Source organism: Cynoglossus semilaevis, chromosome 14 (genome assembly GCF_000523025.1).
Source record: "Cynoglossus semilaevis isolate Cse_v1.0 chromosome 14, Cse_v1.0, whole genome shotgun sequence".
NCBI classification, from domain to species: Eukaryota; Metazoa; Chordata; class Actinopteri; order Pleuronectiformes; family Cynoglossidae; genus Cynoglossus; species Cynoglossus semilaevis.
In genome coordinates this window covers 18,624,098-18,643,366 of record NC_024320.1, presented here as the reverse complement: position 1 = coordinate 18,643,366, position 19,269 = coordinate 18,624,098, and the positions used below count along the sequence as shown (strand labels likewise).

The following is a 19,269-nucleotide window of genomic DNA, read 5'->3' as shown; positions in this document are numbered from 1 at the left end:
ACACACACACAGAGTGCATGTTTGCACACAAGCCGCTGTGTTTTTAAACTTTAATGGCATTCGCTATTTTCATAGAGCGGCGAGGAGTGATTCAGAGACTGAGTGATGGTTCACGACAGGGAGGTGAATGAAGGGCTCCACGACTGAGGTCACGGATCAGGCCGGACCATACTGTTCTTTCATGTGACTGACTGAGTGTGTGTGTGTGTGTGTGTGTGTGTGTGTGTGTGATTCAGCTGTTTTGTGCTAAAAGTGAAAGTGGCCAACTACTACTGCAAGTGACTGAATATTATGTCTAAACAGTGACTGTTTTACTCTTCTTTTTTTTTTTTTACTATGTAAAACAAACTTCTAAGTAGAATCCAGAACAATTGTGTGCAAACAGGAACTGCACTGAGCCACAAAATACTGGCCTGTGAAATAAATGTGACATAAGACATACCCTCTTTTCCACTGTAAATATAAGACGCGCCAAAAAATAATGACCTAAAGCAAACATCTACAGGAGGCAGAGAACTGTGGACCGAGGAAAAGGCTTCCCGTGCAGCGTGACGGAGCTTTAACGTTCCCCTGTTGCCCTCTAGTGTTGCACAGGTGAACAGCATGACAGCAGCACTGCGTTTGAAAGTTTTGGTGTGATGATGATATGATGATGATGATGATGATGATGATGAGCCATACCGAGGTGGAGGGTGACAGGATAATGTTTCCAATGGAGGCCTTCAGCTCATCAATGGTGGCGCTGATCTGGTGCGTGCCATTGTTAGGCTGAACAGGTTTGATTTCCACATGGAACTTCCTGGGTTCATCCTCATCCTCCGAGTCGCTGGACGAGTAGAAGGAGTTCTCTTTGGCATGTGAAGCACGTTAAGGAAACGTTGACATTGGGAGAAAGAGGTAGTGTTTACGTAACACGATACAACGTGGAAGATGTGTTTAAGTTTGACGGTGAAAAAAGCAACAGGAAGAATGAGAAGGATATCATTTTCATTGACCTCTGGCCTGATACAGAAACCCTCTGCATCAATTTGGGGAACGTTCTGTAAAAAATGGAAAAAGAATTTTAGTGCAGTTAAAAATAATATATATATATATACATACATATACATATATATACACACATACATATACATATATATACACACATACATATACATATATATACACACATACATATACATATATATATATATATTTTATGTGTGTGTGTGTGTATATATATATATATTTTATGTGTGTGTGTGTGTATATATATATATATTTATGTGTATATGTATATATTTGTTGTTGGTTTTTTGCATACACACACATGTCTTTGTCTAAGAATGTACTTTGTGTGTGAGTGTGTGTGTGTGTGTGTGTGTGTGTGTGTGTGCAGGGATAGCTCACAGCGTTCTGGATGTCTATGGCCCCATAATACCCAGGGGGGGCGCCATTGGCAGCGTTCTACAAGAACAAACAAAGAGGGAACAAATGAGTGAGCAAATCTACAAGACAAACAATAGGAAACTGAGAGCGTGACAGAGTCTACGTGTTCGAAAGAAGCCAATTTTAAAGAGAATATTTATTTGGTTTTTGGGGGAACAATAGTACTCACAGCGACTTCAACTTCTGTTGACTCCCTGAAAAACACAATAGCCACAAAATGTTCGTAAATTACTTTTGACAAGAACACATTTTATTGATTTAAAATCAACATTTGGAATAACTTTCTACTTAGGGTGCCTCCTAACCAGACTGTGTTAATACAAACAGTAACATGAGACATGTGGAGACCTGAGGTATAGATGAACAACTGTGCTGTATAGTTCAATAACTATTTCTATAAAATGCGCTGACTCACGTCGAGTCTACATCCTTGTCTTTCCTGCGTCCGGGGATGTTGAATGGTTTTCGCCTTCTCGGTTTGGCACCTGAACACAACAACCAAGCAAATACGATGAACGACAGGAGATGTGAGGAGGAGAGGGTCCTACAAACTGGCACAAGTTAACACTTCTCAATGAGTAAAGGATTAGCTGCGACAGTCTAGATGCTAGCACACAGCTACATCAGTTTCGTGATGGGACCCACCTTCAGTAGCAATGGCTGTGTTGCACTCCTCAAACTCAATGGGACCTAAACACAAGAGAAATAAAAAACATACTCATTTAATAAGATCTCCAATACTGTGAATGTTATAAATCTATCATCACGCAATAATCACACACACACACACACACAGTCTGGCGTGCCATATACAGCACACTGGCCAGTTGGCTGGGCTGGTCCCAGAGGGCAGACAAGGTCAATATCAGAGTCAACTGTGTGTTTGGTGGCACTCAAAGAAAACACAGCGACGCTCCCTTGTGGGCATAAAAGGCATTACTGTTTTTCTTCTCGCACAAAAACCACCTGGTTCACATGAAACACAACAACCATGGTCCAATTTGGGATTTTCTCCCTCGATAATCACGTGGATGTGTGTGTGTGTGTGTGTGTGTGGCTTATGTGCTTACGGCAAACAGCAGGTATGAAGTGAACTGAAACTAAACCTACTCACCAGGGACACGCAAAGTCACTAACCCTATTACAATAAGACAAACAAGTCCAAGATTACATGAGAAGTGTTTAAAGCCACATGGACAAATCTGCTCTCTGGCTTAACAGCAAACCTTTTCTCCTTTTTCATGACATGTAAAAAAAATGTATTTTTTTTTTAATCCAACAGATAAACAAACATGCAGAACCAAGAGAAATAACACAATCAGGGAGAATCACAGAGCAGGATCTGTTACGACTAATGGCTGTGATAGAACTTGGAGAACAACCAGTTGTGGATTTGATTTGACAAAAGATAACTTTGCTCTTGGTTATTTGGACACATCAGTCAAAGAACAACTGGGTTTACACCTAATTTGATGCTCATCAATTATACACGGAAACCTCTGGGGCGCTGCACTTTGAGTGTCACGCTCTCACTGTGCCTCCAGGAACCTTTACCAAAGGCTTTTTAGATGAGCCAACGCTGGAGCTCACGCATGCGAACACCCACTCTGCACACGCACACAGACACACACACACACACACATTTGAGGTTGTAGGAAAATTAGGCAGAGCAAATTAAATTTGATGTCAATATTTCTTTATTTCAGCTAAAGATAAATTTCATTGATTTGTCATTTATTTCCCTTGAACAGGGTGACAAGCAGCTTTGTGGAACAATAAAAAAAAAACTCTTACCAATGTTTTTTGGTCATGACTGAGATGAACTCACACTCAGACTCATTCAGTATGATTAACATCCAAATTATATTTTCCAAAAATTGTAACTTCCTTTTATTTTCCTAACTTATGAAGATATGGGGAAATGACTATGACTCGGCTGCTTGAGTCAGGAGGTGTAATAACACACAGAGTACGTGACAGTGTAGTATAGAGGTGAGGCAGTGACCATCAACTGGTGGCCCACGGACTGAATCTGGTGCAACAAAATCTCCAATTCAGCCCAAGACTGGATTCCAAAATAAACACCAAATATTAATGTGATTTTTACTTCATGTTAGGTTATTTATATTATTGCTAAAAAACAGTTTTTAACATTTTTTTTTAAAAAAGGAGGGGACTGGTAGTATTAAATTAACAAAGATTTAATCAAATGAGCCATAAAATAAATTCACCTTTGTAAATAGGCCAGCAGCCACCAATGACACCGCCGTTCTACTGTACTTAGCGTGTATAATATTATGAAGCAAACTAAATGCAGTCGACCATCTGAGCAGATCGTGACTACACAGCTCAACAGCACAACATGAGAGAATGAGGAAGAAAGTGTGAAAGAAAGGAGACAGGGCAGGACCCTCAGGCCTTATCTCCCAACAGCACAACATGCCTTGACCTAAAAACAACAAAGCTAAGGATATTATAACTTATAATGTACACATCAGCAGTGGTCCAATAAAGCCCCTCCAGAGGACGTCGGCAGCAGCGAGTAGAATTTATGCATTGTTTGACGTGTGTGGTGCTGAGTGAAGCACGGGGGGAAAAAGGCGAATCACGAGAGGCCTGCATGCTGCTAAGTGAAGTGGATAAAGTACAGCGATGATCAGACTACTCTCCTTTGCAGCGTCAGGCCCCTTCACCGCCTGCCAGTACACAATGAAGAGCACCGACTGTTGTTTTTTTTAGTACGTGTGTGTGTGTGTGTGTGTGTGTTACATGACAACCAAAACAAAATCGGCGTGCTCACTCAAGTGGCTCTCTCTCGTGGGAGGAAATGAGAGAAACGCATGAGGTAATAATTTAATCAATGCCATTCACGGTGCTTTAATTAAATGCATCAGCTGAAGATGTGAGTGTTCAACCAACAGACTTCAGAAACAGCAGTGGTGGGCAGAAAAAAAAAAAAAGGTGGAAATTACTGGAAAATTACACATTGTGTTCTTTGTCCAAGCCCCGGGACGGTTAACAAATGCTGTAGATCTCCGAGCGGAGCAGGAACTCTTTGCCGCCAGCGTCCCGCGATTGCATCTGACAATATTTATGCACACCAAATGCAAAAAAGTCTAAACACCAGACACATGAATATTACCTAAATCTGGGCAGACATTAGGAACTGTTTAAACTTCCTATAAACAGACAGACGACTTTGTTTACACAGGGGAAGATGTTTCTTTTCTTTCTACTCTCTGTGAGGGAAGCATGCAGTCACGCATGAGCGGAGGAGGGTTTTTTTTCTTTTCTTTTTTTTTTTTTAAATTGCATATGCTTCACATGGCACCGGGGGGAAGGGGAGGGGGTAGAAGGGGATTGCGTGTCTGGCTAGCCGCCAGTTGACAGCTCAGCTGGATATCGTTGAACACTCTGAAACTCCCCGCTTCGCGGTGTGTCACTCTGGGATTGTTTCTGCGACACAAAGTTTACTCAACCTCCCTCTCTCTAAAGGCACCGACCGGCCATCCATTCAGCAATTCAATCAGGCGACAGACAGGTTATTTTTCTGACAGGCCCCGGGGCTGGGGAGGGAGGAGGGGTGGTGAGGGGGGAACCTTAATGAACAGCTTGACGCAGGAGGAATTTTCTGGCCGTTTTTTTCAGCCTCAATTAAATCTGCTGTCCAAACAAATGAAGGCTGCCACTTCTGGGACACGGCGTCTGGACACAGGGGTCACCGACTGTGTACAAACAAACTGGACAGAGCTGTCTTAAAGTCTTATGTAATGGAGCGCAAGGGAAAAAAATATATCTTTTTTAGTCCTTTCATCTGTACGTACATCTGTACGTTTTAATTATGACTTTTAATTCTGTAAAAACATCCAACTGTCAATGTACGAACTGTGAAGCTACTGTATATCAAACAAAAACGGAGGTGAGAAGTGGAGACCAAGTTGTCTGTAAATATTCCCTTGATTATGTTGTTCATTATGTGGTAACGTTTACTCAAGAGTCACTGTTGAGCTCTGACCTCCTGAGACGGTTTGTTCTGCCTTCACAGTCTGGAAGCACAGCAAAGCCACCGTGTGTCACATGCCTGGAACTGGAATGCCAAGCCTGCCTACCTTTACAGCAGATTACTATGATTGATACTGGTGGAGCTCGGCTTCTTCTAGTTAACACCACCTCTCATCCCAACGAGGCGGAAACAGACGGAGGGCTCTGTTTCTCCGAACCTCTCATTTTATCACACAGACATCAACACAGACGTCAACACAGACATCAACACAGACATCAACACAGACGGGTCGTAAGAATCCAAGAGGTTGCTGTTACCTGGTCTCTCCTTCCCCGTTCCCTTGCTCTCAGACAGCTTCTGTATTAGACTCTCCACAGATGTGTTTTCAATGTTTTTAACAAATTCCTTGTGAAGCTGAAAAGTCAAAAAAAGAAAAAGAAAAACATTTAATGACAGTTTTGTCAACAACAGAGAGGAAAATCATACTTAAGTGAAGAACTTTAATGGGCAACAAAAGTTACCAGCTACATTCACCAACATTTTTGTAATGACCACGATGACGATGATGGTCTCGTTGGCAGTGGCTGAAAAAAATCATTTCTAAACTCATTTGTTACAAATGCCCGGATTGTGCTTTGGGTCAGAAAGGTCAAGGCAACTACACATCTCCCCTCCTCAGGTAGCCAACCAGAGTATACAGAGTAAAAACTGTATTTATAATGGAAAAAACTACAGCAAAATAGTTGAGAAAAAATTTGAGAGAAAATGGAGCCCAATAATACAAGTGATACCAGAACTCAAAAATACCACTTTTTTTTCATTAAAATCTGTTTGTCTGCAGCAAGTCACATCTGTATGTGACTTATGTTTGACTTGTACAGAGAGGAGATACTGTATGACTGTAGGTGATATGGTGTAGATCTAGTGGGTTGTAAACTGTTATATTATATTTCAGAGAGTTCTTTCAACACTCACAACAGCGTCATCACTGTGTCCTCGTCCTATCACTGCCTCCACCTATCATACATTTTGTCTTTCCTCGCACTGAGGCAAAACAAAAACCACCGCAGCTAGAATATTCTGCAGCTCCGACACGATGAAATGAAATAAAAGCATGTCGTACGTGGGTGATTTTCCAAGCATAAAACAAGGATTAGTTTCACATCTTTGATTAAATGTGTGTTACCACACAGGCAGACAGACACGTCCAGCCTGCAGCACAGAACTCTTCCATTTACTGTTACTACAGTAAAGCTCAGCAACACTTTCCTAATGTTTGGCCTGGTGTCAGTTTGAATTGTTGTTGACGCTGAAGTCGGCCTCTTTGGAGCCAGACCATAGGAAGTACAGTATTTGTTTGTTTGTTTGTTTTATAGTGTGCATGTTTAGTCGTGTGTTCACTGGGGGGGAAGAGGAAGTGATGTATAAGAGCAGCGGCAGACTGTGCTGTCTCAACAAACCATTTAGCTGTGCGTGATAGCGTACGCACAGAGCGGCTCCGCTATCTGACAAACGCACACAAACATACATATGTGTCAGCCCCTCGGGCCCCTGCGGCGAGGTGGAGTGCATTAGCTCTCTGCCCCATGGTAGTAGAGGATGTAGTGGGTGTGGGGATGGGTGAGGTAGGTGAGGGGAGCAGAGGGGAGGGGGCAGAGAGGAGAGGCTGGCGAACACACGCGATACGCCAGGTGTTGCTTCCACGACGGTGATGAAGGGCAGTGGTGTAATCAACCCGAGCCTGTCTGCTCACACACAGGCAGTTTATGGTGACGGCTCTGCACCACAGCCTGAAATATGCATCTGCCTTCAAAGGATATAGACTCTCACACAAATACTGGTTTGTAAAAAACAACCACAGCGCACACAGAGAGAGTCGCACCTGCCTCTATGAGTCCAAAGATCTCATTGATTTCTTGATTTCATCCATCATCAATGACCTCATTATTCTGAATATTCTTAGTCTTAAATGTTTTTATTTTTATTTTTGGGAAGGACGTGAGACCAAGCTATTATTTAGAAGATGAAACCTGACTACATATAATAATAATTAATATTATTATTAAAACATTAGAAAACATAAGCTCTATATTTTTTTTCAAGCCTAAAACAATATAAAGTGGTAACATATGTTCATTTCACTTTACTTACTATTTTATATATTTATCATACCTTAGCAGAACCAAGTGCCAAACTATCTCATTGATGACTTAGCTGAGCCATAACTACCACCAGGCAGCGTCACTGATGACCAGCTTAGACTGTATTTACAGCTCCCTGGTGGTGGTGAAGTGACTCGTATTAGAATGCTTAACTTTGCCTTATGTTCTGCATAAAATGTGACAATAAAAGGAATATTAATTTTATTATTTATACAGACAGAACAGGTCTTCAGAATTAAGTCTGTAATATGGTACAATTTTAAAACCAGTTCAACCCACTCCCCCTCACCTTAGCCTTATTGTTTAATACATTTTCAACAGGGAACATGTGGCCCTGCCTGACACTCAAGACACTTTCAGTGATACTATGTCGCCCTCTGCTGTTGATTAAATAACTTCACTGCTGGTGCGACTACAACACAATCCTGAGAGCAGAGATCTGAAGTGATTTTTTTTCTGTATAAAAAAATGTGTTTCTTCCATGTTCACATGGATTAATACAGTTGTGATTAACGGCTGAAACAATGGTTTTAATGAAGCGTAATCAGCCGTTAGGCAGAATAACTGAGTTGAATAATTAACTTGATCAGACCTATAGATATGACAGCGTTCAATGAGGCACTTACTCCAGTCAAATTGTTTGAATATGTGTGTGTGTGTGTGTGTGTGTGTGTGGACTCACCTCTCCTATTTGAACGTGCGTCTCCTCCACTGACTGTGAGTACGACTGGATGATGACTTTCATGTGGTGAACGTGATTTTCTTCAATGTCTTGAAATTTCTGCAAAAACAGAATGGAGCGGTCAGTCAAGGCAGCACAGACGGTGATGTGTTTCAGTGTCGTGTCGTGTTGTCTTCGAGGTGGTCCATGCAGCCACTGTTGTTTATTGTTTTCCCATGTTATTCTAGTCCATCTCCACTGCAGCAGATTTCTCAAACACATCTGTAACATCCATTAGTCTAATGGGCTGGAAATACGTCATCATTATTTGGTAAATCTGATCTTTGCATGTCATGTTTTCTTGATCAATTATGAGTTTGGAAATTGATTGTTTTCTACTGGATATAAAAATAATCTCTGGAGAACAATCACCAAATCTTGTCCAAGTTGTAAATTTAAAATAAGTACGTATTCTTTTTCCAGTTTATTAGCTGATAACACACACACACGCACAGAGAAAAGAAGTGCATTCTGACAAGGCTGCAACACCACGTTCTCCTGAGAGGTGGGGCATTGGTGGGGTAGGAGGGGGATCCAAAAATGGTGTGATGACCAGGACTGCTTTTGGTGGCAGAGCAGCTGCAGCTGTGGTGGCAGCAGAGCAGGACATCAGAGCCAAAACTGTGCTGCTCTGATTTTAATTTTAGACTTTATCTCATTGGTCGCTCAGATGGATTTAATCAATGCTTTCCACTATGAGTCAGAAGGAAAAAAAAAAACAACAACACAAAACTGGAGATGACACACACACACACACACACACACACACAAGAGTGACACATAACAGACACAGAAGTTGCATACCACAAAGGCAGACAGCAGGCGGAGTCAGTGAACACATTCTGTGTTTGATTTAAACACAGGCACGCACCACAGAGGAAATTCAATCATCACCATACCTGTGCAGTTTCAGCCATCTTCTGTTCAAACTCTGACTTGGCGCTGGCGTACTTCTCCACGTATGCTTTGTAGGTCTCTGTGGCTTTTTTGGCTTTCACTCCAGCCTGCAGAACATAAGCAGACAGATAAAGAGCTAATATGAGTTTGTAGAACGCAGACAAAGGAACTCAGTGAGGAAACCAAACTCCTCTGAACATCTGAAGTCAGGAGTGGAGGACTCATTTTCTCTACAGACTGGAGCGTGTAAACACTTATACCCTGAGTATGTGCGTATGTTTTAGCGTGACCTCCCACCTTGTCCACGTCTCTCTGAGTGGCGCCCTCTTTGCGAAGCCGCTCCTGCTCCACTGTTTTGGCATTGTAGATCTCCTTGGACTTCTGTAGAGCCTGAGATGTGGTCTGGATGTTTTGGACCGCCTCTAGGGTGGAGGCTACCTCTTCTTTAGTCTGGCAGAAAAAAACAAAGCAATGTCTTCTTACAATAGCTTTACCAATGACAGGCTGATGATGAAGTACGTGTGTCAAACACCGTGTCACTGTTCCACTCTGTGTGTGTTTACTGCTATTGTTTAATATGACCTATGAAAATAGCGGTCTTTTCTTCAGGACTCAGGGTTTGTCCGTCATAGAGATGGAGGTCGCCACCGTATTATTTACTGTGTCAGCAGTTCATGGCTCAGTGTTTATAATAGGAAATTACATCGGAGGTTTCCCCATCAGCTGTAACTACAGTTGTCAGTCAACCATTAAGTCACATTTAGTTTAAATTAAAAGAAGAAGAAGGGTTCGACTAAAGAAAGTTTTATTTTGCACCGAGGGAAAACGTTTCTGTTGTAATGATGGTCAGTCCAATACAGACACGTTTTATACTTTGACTGATTGTAGAGTATAAAACGCCAGATTGACCTTTGTTCTAACCACATAGTGAAAACAAACACAGTTCTCTGTTCTGGCAAGTTTCACTTTCCAGCTTGTGGCACCAAACTGATTGGAGTAATAACTCTTTGTTAAATAACTCTTTCTAACCCTTTTTAAAACAAGACAATTAATTTTCAATTTAATTCAAACACAATGTTTCTGAGCAACAGACAGTCAAAAACACGGGTCTGTAACCATCCGAGGATTTTATATTTGTAAGGAAGTTCAAGAAGTCAAACGGAAATCTCTGTGCGTAAAAGCCAGAGCAGAACCTGCTGATGAATGTACATTATCTTTGTGTCCTTTTTAGGTAACGCAAATTATTGCAAGCGGCCTAAAAGACAGTAGTTTAACAAAGTTTGTTCTGTGTTTTTTCCATCTGTGTACCTTTTTGTGTGCTTTGGCCTGTTCTTCCACATACTTCTGCACCTCTTTTATGAGTTCCTGTAGTTTCCTGACGAGCTCCATGTGACAGCTGGCCAGTTTCTCTGTGGAGATCTTAAACACATCCCACATTGGAGCAAAGGTGCTGCAATAAAGAATGACAGCTCATCAGAGGGCTAAACATTTCAACACCTTAAATTACACTTTACTACTGGTCTTTATTCAGTTTGGTGACTAACTGTGTCCACTAACCCAAGCTGAGAAAAGTTGCCAGCTGACTTGGCGAGTTTGGTCATCGACCTGGCATAGGTTTCCTCAATGGTACTCCTGAAGAATGAAACATGATGCAAAGACATTAGTCATCAAAAAATTATAGTAAATCTAATGGTGAGAGCATCTGTAGAACAAATCCAGAACAAATACATTTTCATTTTTAGTAGTAGACACTATTTTTAAGTGTATGTTCCCGTATTTTCCACCAGAGGGAGCCAAAGAGAGAACAGAAGTATTTAGAGCTGAACTATAAATAAAAGCCTCTAAATAGACAGAAAGCTGGCACAAATTAAAAACCTTCCCATAACAATTAACCTACAACTCGGTAAATGCCGCGCTTGACATGACCTTCTGTTTGGTCATCAATAATGCACTGCTTCATTATGCTAATGTAAACAACAACAGACTGCAGCAACAATAAATATTTTATAACGTTAAAACCATTTTCATTTTTTACATAGGAAGTCTGTGTTCAAAATGAAAACAATCTGAGGGTTGTGTAACTGAAAGGTCAGTCATTTTAAAAATCGATTTATTTACTCTCGGGAATTAGCCACACCCACTACCTTTAAATAAACACTGCTAATGTCTCCATTAGCAGAGTTCATAGATCTAAGAGCGAGCATTCTGTGCAGTCACAGACAGTGGAAGCCACAGCTGAATTCCACCAGCGGACCATTAATTATGAATCAGATTAAACACACACACACACACACACTGTAGTTAACCTTAATGGAGCAAGAAAGAATGTGAAGAGAAGCTGGTAGAAAGCTGGTTTTCAGGCTGTGGACACCAAGGGTGTGTAAAGAGGATTTAACACACCCTGAACTGACGTCAGCGAGCACAACAGGCCGAACTACAAGAAGCAGTACTGCAGTGCTGTTGTTCCAGGAACTTAATTTTTTCTTTTTAAAGCAAATGAACAAAATACATTTTAAAAAAAGTAATTTAATGACAGTTTTTTTCTTGGTTATGTCATAAATTCTAACTAACATACATTTATATTTGTTTATTTATTTTAAACATATAAATAAACATTAGAAAACCAAACGCCTGTCTATTTACACAGTAACATAATGTAATAATTTATATTTGAAAAAGTAGTAGGAAGAGGTACAGACTTTTCACTTTACATTAACATTAATAATGATATTTTTTAGATATTGTCACTCATTTATATGGTATTGTGAAGTGATGCATACATTGCATAGTAAATACATACAATGCATTATACATAATTTGTTTTGGATATTTTAACTATTCAATAGGTAGGTCTAATGCACCAAATTTAAGAAATTTAGTTTAAATTCAAAATAATTTTGGTTTTGTTTCTCTTGTCTTCAATAATTTAAGTGTCTTAAACAGGGAACCAACTTTATTCCAGATCCATGAGTTCTCTCTTGTGGACTAATAAAACAAACGTTCTCACCTTTCTCTGATAAAGTCCGTCAGCTCCTTGGAGGAAATTTGGCCATGTTTCATATTATGGTACAGCACGTCAAAGCCATTGTTTTTTTCCCCCTGTGTTACAGAGACAAAACAAACAGATTAGCTTCCAGTCTGAAGAAAACAGAAGCGTCAACACGTCAGTTATGAACAACACATTTTTACCCTGAGGGCTTTTTCTACCAGCAGAGTTTTCATCATCTGCATCGCCTCCATCTGCATCTGCAGCAGCCTCTGGTCCACCATACCAACCACAGCCATGTTGAGACACACATGAATGAAAAGTTGACTGTTGCCTTAACAGGTGGTGGACCGGACCAAAGCAGCCAATAGGCTCGTTGTTTTGCTGTAACCACGCAACGAGCTCAGAGCGTCCAGTTGCAGAGATGCTAAAAAATGCAAATGCATCTCTGAATAATTCATTTGAAACAGAAAGTTAGACTGAGTTGTTACTGAATAGTTATTACTGAGTTATAAACTGAATTAGTTCTATATACATCTTTTAAAAAAAACATCATTTTTTGAGGTAGAGAATCAACTTTAACAGGGTTAAAAAAACAAAGGAACAAACTCCTGGTGGTACGTGCCAAACTTGGGCTGTCTCTTGTGATACACAGGAATCTAATTCTTAGTTGGATGGTGAGTCAGTTACTGTAGGTCAGTGTTTTGCAACCTTGGGGTCACTACCCCACAGGGGTTGCCTGGAATTAAAATGGGGTCGTGTGAAGTCTCACAATTGATCAGAAAAATTGCTAATAAAAATATTTTTTCAACCAAGTATTACTCTTTTAAAAAATATGATGAAAGACAACTGTATTCTTTCAATTTCCTGAATATAGGTTCAAATGAAATGCAACATATAAAAATATTACAGCTGATGCATCTTGATTGACGGAAATCACGTGACTGCACAATTGGCAGTTGCTAAAATGTTTCTGGGGTCACTAGAAATTTGTGTTGTCAAAAGCTAAAAAATGTTGGGAAGGTCTGCTGTAGTTGTTCAATACAACTTTTATATGTTAACATTTACTCACAGGAAGATAAAAAAAAACTAACTAGTTTCAGTTCAGCAAAGGCAGATGCTGATATGATTAAGCCTCTGTCATCAGATGTTGCCTGGCTGCCTCCTCTTGCCTGGCTGTGTGTCAACATTGTTTTGACACAGCACTACAGACAGATAGATCCTTCCTTATTTCCGTAGGAATCTGCTGTCAGCAGTTTAATATACCGGCGACATTATTGGTGCAGAGCTGAACCGTAGCTTTAGCCTTGTTTTTCTGCACATACAAACATAAAAGGTCAGGAAGTTTGTGTCGGACTGAAAAATCCCAGCCAGTTCCAATATTTCTGTGTTTACAGAGCAAACAAACATGAAAAGAATAGCACATTTCTCCCGGCCTTCTCTGCAGCCCAATGGACCGCATTTCTCTCCTGCTGTGCAGACCACTGAGATGTGTTTCCTGTTATAAGAAGATAAATGTTTGAAAGGGAACAGATTCAGCCATTTCCTCGCCTGCAGACGAGAACACGGCAAGAAAAGAAACCTCTGCTACATGTTAAACTTGATGACCAGAAGGTGAGAAGCAGAACACTGAGATGGACCAATCAGACACAACTTCATGCACGATTGGCCAATCTATTCACAAAACAAGGAAGTGGTGAAAGTCACGCGGCTCAACCAGAAGTGAATGGCCACAGGAAGAAAGTCCATTCTGTGCTGCAACTGTTCTCACGTAGACTGTGATGTCAGTGAATACAAAGAAAACAAAAACAAACACAGGAAACATGTCTGTTTTTTTTTTGTTTATTTACCAGGTCACATTGGATTTGTTTAAGAAATTTTACCCTTCAAAGTCAAAGCTGAAAACACAAAGAGCTCAACTTCACCAGACATGGTGGCAGTGGTTTATAGTAAAACAGCTTTGAACAAACTGTTGCTAATGCTGTGTTTACACTGGCACTTAATATGGTTTTTGCTGCGCAGCAACGCAAGTTTTACTCACTGTTTGTGTTCAAACTGCCAAGTAATGGCACTCCTCCTCCAATGATGCACATTAGCTAATCCACATCAAGATGGGGGTTCAATCCTGTACTAACTAACTCGGCTGTAAAACCATTAAAACTACAAGGAGGAACTCGGAGTCCAACCCAGTTAAGTGTGAAAACGGCATTAGATACTGAAGTGCAGCTGCTCATCCACAGATAAGATCTGAAACGGAAACAGCCAGACAGAGTGGAGATGGACTGACAAAGATGTTCAGAGCAGACCAGGAGGCCAATCTTCCATTCGTTTGCATCGAGATGGAAAGTGCTTTCTTTGAGCCCAGTCTGCAGCAGAAACAGCCCTGAGTAGTAATAACACCTGAGCTCATAAAAGTGACTGCAGCTCACTGCAGCACCGTCTGTCTGCACAGGTTCCAGGAAGCTGGACATATAACTTCATGCTTGAGGCAGCACTAATGCAAATGCCGAGCTCTCCCCTGAGCAGCAGAGTGGAAAATACAGCAGCTTCTCTCAGTTTTAGGCAAAATCAAGGAACACGAGTTAGGGTGAGTGTAGTTGTATGAAACAAGGCAAAAGAAAAAAAATAAAACCTGCCTTTCATGTAGGTTTAAAGTCAGAACTGTTATAAAGCAGTATTAAATGAAGAATTCATTATAATCAAATGTATTATTAATAATACAAATTGTCTTTCACACTGACAATTAATTAAATGCTAAGGCATATCAAAAGATGGGATTTGAGAACTGGTTCTTGTAGAGCTCCTAATGGTCCTACTCCTTGGGAATATCATTCTTCTTCCTTAAAATTTCCACAGATGCTTGATTGTGTATTTGTGTGATGACATCACATGCAGGATGATGGCATAGAAACAGAAGTGGTCTAATGTATGGGTGCATTTCACAGGGAAAAACACTCTTTGCACCATTTGCAAAGTCAAAAAGTGCTTTGACAAAGTCAAGACAAAACTGCTACAACACAAACCGTTCAATTAATTTCTATTAATTTAAAACACTGTGTCATCCTTTATGCTGTTGCTTAGCATGCAAAAACGTAGCTATTTTTTTTTATAAATAAACCTGATGTGAACTAAATGTTTACGTTAACAACACCAAAACGCAAAGAATAAATGAATATTATTTTTTGACACAGTTGTGTGAGTGAGGTCCATGGGCAGAGCTCTTCAGGTCAAACACATTTCCAGAGCCGTTGACATTTTTACTTCCCTTATGTTGACACTGCTTCATTCATATCTTTTGTACTGCACTAATCAGGAAATATGACACTGTCTTACACTACACAGGTCCTGTGTGTTAATCCACACTACAGGACGTAGTTTACACACAGACACACAAACTGCGACGACAAAAAGCTCTACTTCTCAGGGCGTCGCCGGTGTCTCACATGATTTTGTGTTTACAAAAGATTTGCCTGTTCTTAGCAAATCTCGTTCTGACAGTGAGATGGTGAATTATACCTGTGCTAGAGTACAGAAATAAAGCTGTGGCTGTTTTTCAAGTTGGCTTAGAACTTCTTGACCCACCGTGTGTGATATAAAAAGACCTTGACATGTTTCAGCAGCACACCACCATCTTCCTCAGAAGCGTGACTTCATGTGCCATGTCCTTATCATCTGTTCTAATGGGGGTGTGGTCCTCCTGCCAACACTGGCAGAGTGACAGTGCCTCCTGTCCACTCCCAACTACCTCCTTGCTATCTGGTGGCTCCTCCAGTATGGTGCCTCAGGTGGACAGATGCAAGGGTCCGTCTGTCGGGTCATCCTCCTGTTAACGTGCTGTCCAATCTCCATAGCCTACGTTATCTGCTGGTATTTTTTTTTCCCATTCTGATCTGACTTGATCTCTAAGTGCTTCTTTACTGCAAGGTGTTAACTTTTTAGTTTGTTTTCTTTGGTAGTCCTTAACTATGCATTTGAAAGAACTTTTAAGGACATCAGGTGACACTTCTGAAGATAATGGGAATATGCCGTCCAAACAAGTGTCTGTAAAAACACACTTATGTCTGAACATTAAAAAACAAAATAATCATACAACCAGCACAGAGGCATAATTAACCAAGTTGAACTAAAGAGCACCACTAGTACAAGGGCAACCGTTTTGTTACTGCCACCTCCTAATCTTAAACACCACCTTCAAGGACTGTTAAACTAAACCACAGGACAGCAGTTTATCGTGTAACATCTGCTGAGCAAAACACAACGCAGAGTCACTTTTCTGCAACTTTGCATACTTTCATTATTTAGTCCAAGAGGAATCAGGTGTTTGATGCCTGTCAGGCAGTAATGCAAGCCATGACACAGGTTAGGTCAGTATTGTTCTGCTTTCTCTTTACAAGGAACAACAACACAGAAAATAGAGAAACCAAAAACTTTCCACAGTGTCACGGAACTCCCATCAAACATACTGGCCTCACATTGTCAAAATTAATATCAGACAAATTTAAGTAAAGGTATACGGTACTCTTTACCGATGTTACCTAGCTAAATTGTACTATATACTAATCTGAGACCAAAAAGGTCAGAAACCATTGGCAGAATTTCTCAGATTGTCACACACACACACTCCAACTAGAACCCTCTTCCTAGTGTCACTTAGATGCAACTGTAAATTTGTCTGGACATTTACTGCCATTGTTGTGGTTCACTGAACACCTTCTGTGTGTTAGCGTCTCTAAAGACTATTTGTGCACGAGAAAAGTTGACAAAATCAAGTACAGAATACAAAACCAGGCCAAGAGTGTAAAGTTTAGTGACAAACAGCATTACAATTTTCTAAAATTATAGTGAGTGGTAAACATGTGTGTGTGTGTGTGTGTGTGTGTGAACTGATGCAGCATGCATGATTCAAAGCACAGCCTGACTCCCTTTGCCTGTTCACCCAACAAACAAGATTTTAAATATTGTGAACATTACTGTCGATCATGGGAAATCCTACATGAGATTTTCAGACTACTCCTGCTGCAGCTTCTGCCTGTTATTATTCATATCATGACAAAAGTTAATCGACGAGAGATTCGATGAAAAGTGTCTTCCGACAAATTTCCAGGTGAAAGCAGCAGACACAAGTCCACACACTCACTGAGGAATTTGGAGGCAGCCTAACAAGACTCTCCTTTCCAGACTCTAAACGATGGCCTGCCATAGACCCCAGGGCTCTGAGCAGGATGACCTCATTGTGTCTGACAGTCATGTGACCACTGCACTCCTGGGACCAGTACACTGGGATGTCACAGCTCGGTCAGTCAGCAGCACACGTATATAGCTGTGTGTGTTGAGCACATAAAGGATGGGCTTTGTTTGCGGTCTACACACAAATGGACATCAACTTCACCTTACTTGCACTTGAAGGTTGCTGCATTAAATCTCCAGGATAAGTCCCTCTACAGCAGTGGCTTCTAACATTATGGCTTGTTGCCCCACTTTAACATCACACATTTCTAGCGGCCCCAGAGACATTACAGTAGTCACATCATCACAGCCATTAATGAAAATGCACCAGCTCAGATATTGTTATATGCTGTATTTTATTTGAACGCAATCAATTAATAAAAGTTAAAGAGTATTTGATGAGGATTGTGTGTGGTGTTTCCAATCATAATAATAAAACGAATAATAATTATTTGCAAATCAAAAAAAAATGTATGAGCTTTTTTTTTTAATCAATTACTGGACATTTCAAGCATTCGAATTCCACGCAATCTCACGTGGGGTCACGGCCAAAGGTTAAAAAACACTGCAGTAAAACATCACAGCACACTGCGTGACTAATTTACCAAGTCTAAACCAGTGTTATGTCAGCAGAACAGAAGAATTTAATAAATTTGACATATAACCTGTGTAAAGTACAAACATGCTATGTGTTATGTAACTATCACAACAATAGACTCTCATGAGAAATCGGTTGATTCTCTTCATTAGTTTCTTTGTAACGACAACACTTTTGCAGTGTTATTGATACAGTTCATGGTCTGACATTAGGTTGGTGCAGTGAGTGAAAAATCCACACACACACAGATATACAATACAGCACACACCAAGGAGTATGGAGACACCCTGGGGCTGTACATCAACACTTCACTTATCAGGCTTCTATGTACTTTCCCATGACTGTGTAGAGTCATGGTAAAAACTATATATGATGTGACACTAATCACCAAGCCCTTGACTGATGGATTCTAAAATTAGAAAGTTGTATCTACAGCTATACTGGAGGAAGGTAGCCCATGAGTAATAAATAAGTGCTGCAACGTCAACATTGTGTATTCCATCAGGATCCTAATGGTGCAAAAATGTTTAGTCAGTTGAGGAGAGGCTGTCTACATCTGAGATGTGAGTTAAGATGATATACAGGAAAAGCACCAAAAATAAAAAATAAATCTTACTAAAAAAAGGCTGGATGGACAGATGTATGCACCTGCATCCTGCGCAGAAGCAAAACAAGGCGGCTGACTCGGTAAGCCTAACAGTCTATTGCTAGTGGTGATGAGTTGTAGTCAAGTGAAAAGGTAATGAATGCATCACTTAAAGCCAAGTGGTTGTGTGCATGCCCTGCATTTTTAGCACACAGCTGATCTTTGCCATCACTGGACCCTCTTGTGGCTCACTGCTGGGCACAAAGGGCAGATTGAAGAATCACATGCCTCTGCTTTTTTCTGTTGATAATGAAGTTCCTTTTTGAGGGAAGGACTCCCAAGGTGGGAAACACAGAATTTGTCTAACACATAGGACTTTTTGCCTAATGCTGTTTCACTTTTAACTGAATAATTAGGGAGGTTTCCATCTATATCAGGAAGGGGGGCATGTTTTATAAATGCACCAGATTTGTCTGTCCTGAGGTGGGCTGACAGCCAGCTACGGTAATGATATAGCTGGATGTCTATATATAACGTTGGTTATGCCAGTCTAAGAAGCAGTACACCTTTAAAAACCGTCGGCGAGGAAGTTGAAGTTAGGCTCTGTTTAAACACCTAAGAAAACAAACTGAACACTTTACAGGCTAATTCTTTTGACTAAT

General features: G+C 40.6%; 1 protein-coding gene across 6 annotated transcripts in view; it reads right to left on the bottom strand.

Annotated features, from left to right (window-relative positions):
- Positions 1 to 19,269, bottom strand: part of fcho2 (FCH and mu domain containing endocytic adaptor 2) — a 33,958-nt gene that overhangs the window by 13,338 nt on the left and 1,351 nt on the right. For all 6 annotated transcript variants that reach the window (XM_025062744.1, XM_025062746.1, XM_025062745.1 and 3 more), the window contains exons 2-14: positions 12,219 to 12,310; positions 10,769 to 10,843; positions 10,520 to 10,661; positions 9,509 to 9,661; positions 9,214 to 9,318; positions 8,276 to 8,374; positions 5,749 to 5,845; positions 2,074 to 2,118; positions 1,844 to 1,913; positions 1,598 to 1,622; positions 1,390 to 1,446; positions 983 to 1,040; positions 682 to 857 (exon numbers count right to left, since the gene is read on the bottom strand). In XM_025062744.1, coding sequence (XP_024918512.1) covers positions 682 to 857; positions 983 to 1,040; positions 1,390 to 1,446; positions 1,598 to 1,622; positions 1,844 to 1,913; positions 2,074 to 2,118; positions 5,749 to 5,845; positions 8,276 to 8,374; positions 9,214 to 9,318; positions 9,509 to 9,661; positions 10,520 to 10,661; positions 10,769 to 10,843; positions 12,219 to 12,310 — 1,194 coding nt within the window. The remainder of the gene's footprint in view (positions 1 to 681; positions 858 to 982; positions 1,041 to 1,389; positions 1,447 to 1,597; positions 1,623 to 1,843; positions 1,914 to 2,073; positions 2,119 to 5,748; positions 5,846 to 8,275; positions 8,375 to 9,213; positions 9,319 to 9,508; positions 9,662 to 10,519; positions 10,662 to 10,768; positions 10,844 to 12,218; positions 12,311 to 19,269) is intronic.